Source organism: Bolinopsis microptera, chromosome 6 (genome assembly GCF_026151205.1).
Source record: "Bolinopsis microptera isolate Bmic1 chromosome 6, MBARI_Bmic_1.0, whole genome shotgun sequence".
In the NCBI taxonomy this organism is placed as follows: domain Eukaryota; kingdom Metazoa; phylum Ctenophora; class Tentaculata; order Lobata; family Bolinopsidae; genus Bolinopsis; species Bolinopsis microptera.
The window spans coordinates 19,769,764-19,773,552 of NC_087077.1; the positions used below are offsets into that span (position 1 = coordinate 19,769,764).

At 36.6% G+C, this 3,789-nt stretch overlaps 1 protein-coding gene across 1 annotated transcript; it reads left to right on the top strand.

The window, feature by feature from the left end:
• The first annotated feature begins 1,873 nt into the window (after positions 1 to 1,873).
• LOC134817485 (centrosomal protein of 290 kDa-like) lies at positions 1,874 to 3,035 on the top strand. Its single transcript, XM_063826625.1, has 2 exons — positions 1,874 to 1,951; positions 2,179 to 3,035. Exon 2 carries the CDS (start codon positions 2,256 to 2,258, stop codon positions 3,033 to 3,035), a length of 780 nt encoding a protein of 259 aa, XP_063682695.1. The 5' UTR covers positions 1,874 to 1,951; positions 2,179 to 2,255.
• Positions 3,036 to 3,789: the final 754 nt, after the last annotated feature.

Sequence of the window (3,789 nt, forward strand, 5' to 3'; positions counted from 1 at the left end):
ATTTTTGTCAAATAAAAAGAATGGCTACGGCTGTGATTCAAACTTGTAACCTTCAGCTAAAATGTGGCAGATTAGTCAACTGTGTCAACATTTTCGTCAAATAAAAGAATGGCTCCGGCTGGGATTCGAACTTGAAACCTCCGACTAAAGTTGTGGTAGATTAGTCAACTGTGCTAAAATGACATTTTAGTAAAATGTGTCTCGGATAGAGCTCGAATGCAGGTCCAAACCATGACACTATACTACTGAGGTCCCCAGGTAACGTCCAGTAATATAATAATATTATAATATATAATATATAATATAAGACCGAATCACGATCCTTTGGTATACTGGGTTACAGGATACCAAACCGGATCAAACCGGTCACATAGGCGCATAGTTACGCATAGTAACAACTTTAGGGGATCTAACGTGCTCCTTAATAAAACTTTTCGTTTTTGAATGAATGTCTAATTTTGTCCAGAATTTAGGGGGTGCACGATAAAAATAAACTTGCTCGGATTTTAAAAATTTTTGTACCATTGTTTTCTAGAGACTGTGAGAATTTTCACAATACCAAATTTGTCATACCTTTTTGGAAAGATCAGTGAGTTTCGCCTAGGTGCCATATTTGATGGTGCGCGGCTTTTGGAGCAAAAGTAGCTGTAAAAGTCGCGCAATTTGACCAAATTTGACCAAATTCGTTGATTTTGGTCGTATTATTTGGATTTATCTTCGGTTTCTTGAATGAAATCATTCTGAAAATTGGCGACGACCTTCCAATAGGGCTTTCACAACTGTCCGAAAAATTTGGTGGATATCGGAGTTGATATAGTGATGAAAATGGGGCAAAATGCGCTGCTTTTGGCTGTAACATAATGTCTAATGGTTGGATATGCTTTTAATTTTTCGGACACTTTCCTTGTAAGTCAATGAATAAGCTAACCAATTTTTGTTGCAATCGGAGGTCGGGAAGTATACTGAATATCTATTTGTTTGAAGAAAACTGTGCTGGCCGAAATTAGCGCTAAAAAACCATCCTACAGTCGGCACGCGCGGCTCACTGTCGATGGCGCACTACCTACAGAATTATATGAAACATCGCGCGGCGCGCGTTAGTTGGCAATGGCAGCTTTCTTTGCTTGTAATTGTATGAAATACAATTCAAATGTATTTCGTTACATAAAAACCAAAATTTTAATATACTTTCACACTAATAGTTTTTGATCAAATATTTTGTAGCAATAAAACTAATTTTAATGGGCAAAAGTTTTGTTGATAAAAACAAAAAATTATGGCCGTAATTGCAATTAAATTATAAATGTTTCGTACGTATTATAAAAAATTGAAAATTAGTATGCACACTAATTGCTAATATAAATATAATGACTTTGCAATATGTATCTAAATTTTATAAAACTTCAAAATTATAATTAAAAATGAGTCTTTTATTTTTAATCATTAATCAAAACAAAAATTCCGAGATTAATATGCAGCAACTTTATCGAACGAATTTAAAAACAAATCTGAAATCTAACTCCAAGGCACAATGCAAGGACAAACCAACATAAAATTTAATGTACAGGGTGGGCCAAAAGTCAGTACCCATACGTTGGCCTTAATAGCTCCGCCGTGTTTTATATTTGAGAGCTGTTGCTTTGCAGATGGCATACTGTACTTACTGTAGTTTAAATGTTTAATATTGATTTCCTTCACTAGAACCAGTGTAATCCAGTCAAACCTGAACCTGAACCTGAATTTATTAATACTGATGACGTAGAACGCGAAGTTGACATGATGATTTCCTTATGCAATGCAGAAGAAGAGGTTGAACAGTTAAAATACTATCTTCGACTTTCACAAGAGGAAATTTACATCGCCAGAACTCAGGAACATGACTTGTACGAGAGACTGCAGGAAGTTGAGCAGGATAGATTTCGTTTGGTTCAGCGAGTTAATGGTTTATTCAGTAAGTCCCTTCCTCGATTAACAGTTTTATTGCTCATGTTTTCATTTGAAGTGCAGTTTCAAATTTTAAACATTATTTTAAATATTATCGAAAACTTATCACATATCAACAACCAAAAAATAAATAGTATATTCGGTCAGCTAATTATTTTACAAAATGTACACAAGGTTGGTGAAATTTATTTGTTTATTGTTGCTCAGTTTTGTTACCTAGCCGCGTTACTTCAGAAACCAACCAAGCATACGAAAAAGATATTACAGTGCTGCGTGATTTGAATAAGAAATTTAAAGACGGCCTTCTCGAGATGCAGTCTGAACTTTGTGAAACCGAGGATCACAACGCAAAAGTGTTCCAGAACATAACCACCGAAAATGAAAACCTGAAAGAACAAATTCTCGACTACAAAGATATGGTTCAGAACCTAACCGTTGAAAAGATAAAGCTGTCCGGGGACAATAAAGGACTCAACAACAAACTCGTCGCTTTTGAGACCTACTGTGTCAACTACCAAAATATGGTTCAGAATCTAACCATGGCAAAGGAAAAACTGTCCGCGGAAACTGAAAACCTCAACAAACAACTTGTCGAGGAACGGTCTGGTTTTTGTGCCATGGAATTGGAGGTTGGCTACAAAGATGTGGTCCAGAACCTAACCATGGCAAATGAAAAACTGTCCGCGGAAACTGAAAACCTCAACAAACAACTTTTCGAGGAACGGTCTGGTTTTTGTGCCATGGAGGCCGGCTATAAAGATATGGTTGAGAACCTAACCGTTGAAAATATAAAGCTTTCCGGGGACAATACTGAACTCAAAAACAATTTCGCCTCTTTAGAGTCTAACTGTGCCGGCTATAAATACGTGGTGAAGAATCTAACCATGGACAAGGAGGAACTGTCCGCGGACAATGACAGCCTCAACAAACAACTCACCGAAGCACAGGCCGGATTTTGTCTTATGCAGGAGGAGTACAAATTCTTGATCGATGACATGACCACGGAGAATCAGTATCTCATCGAGGAGAATCAGGAGCTAACTTCGGAAAAAGAGAAACTGCACAAAAGGCTTAAAAAATGTCAAGGGTAATGTCGTAACCTACGTAGTTATACGTTGTAAAGTGTAAACCTCAACCTGCCCTAAACTAGCTCGCTGAAAAAAGAGAAGTGCCACAACACGAACCCCACAATTGTGAAAGTCTGCTTCACACGCACCTCTCAAACACCAACTGTATGCAGATGAAGATAGAAGAAATGTAAACCGAAGAGAAGATAAACGACCCCTGATATTGACGCCAAGAAGAAGACCTGTAAAACACGGAAAGAAGAATATTATTTAAAGTTTGATACTCGATATAGAGTTGAGTTATAAAGTGTTAGTTGATGATGTTAAGTTGCTCAGATGAAAAGGCACAATGTTGTCGTCCATCTTAGTAGCTTGATATGATCACATTATTTGGATATATGATGAATCTAAGGGACTGTTCACTCATGACATACTACATTTACTTTCTGAGCACATTATGTGCATAATTTCCTACCATTCTGGTGGGAGTGACTATTATCTCTGAGTGAAATGAGCGAACAATCCCTTCTATCGAATAATTAATATGAAGAGTACAACTTGATCATGATATTAAGTGACTTTGAAGAATACAAGGTACTTAATAAAAGTAACTTGATTATAAAATCAAGTGACTTTCAGTAATACAAGCTATTTATCAAAGGGATGTTAAGTGACATGGAGGAATAATAGTCTCTTGATATAAGGTCAAGGGACTTTGATTGGGATTATCAGTGACGTTGAGGAATAATAGTCTCTTGATATAAGGACTTTTGATTAG

Bases quoted from the DNA above. Each gene is read 5' to 3' on its own strand.
- LOC134817485 (XM_063826625.1), top strand. From the start codon at position 2,256: ATGCAGTCTGAACTTTGTGAAACCGAGGATCACAACGCAAAAGTGTTC.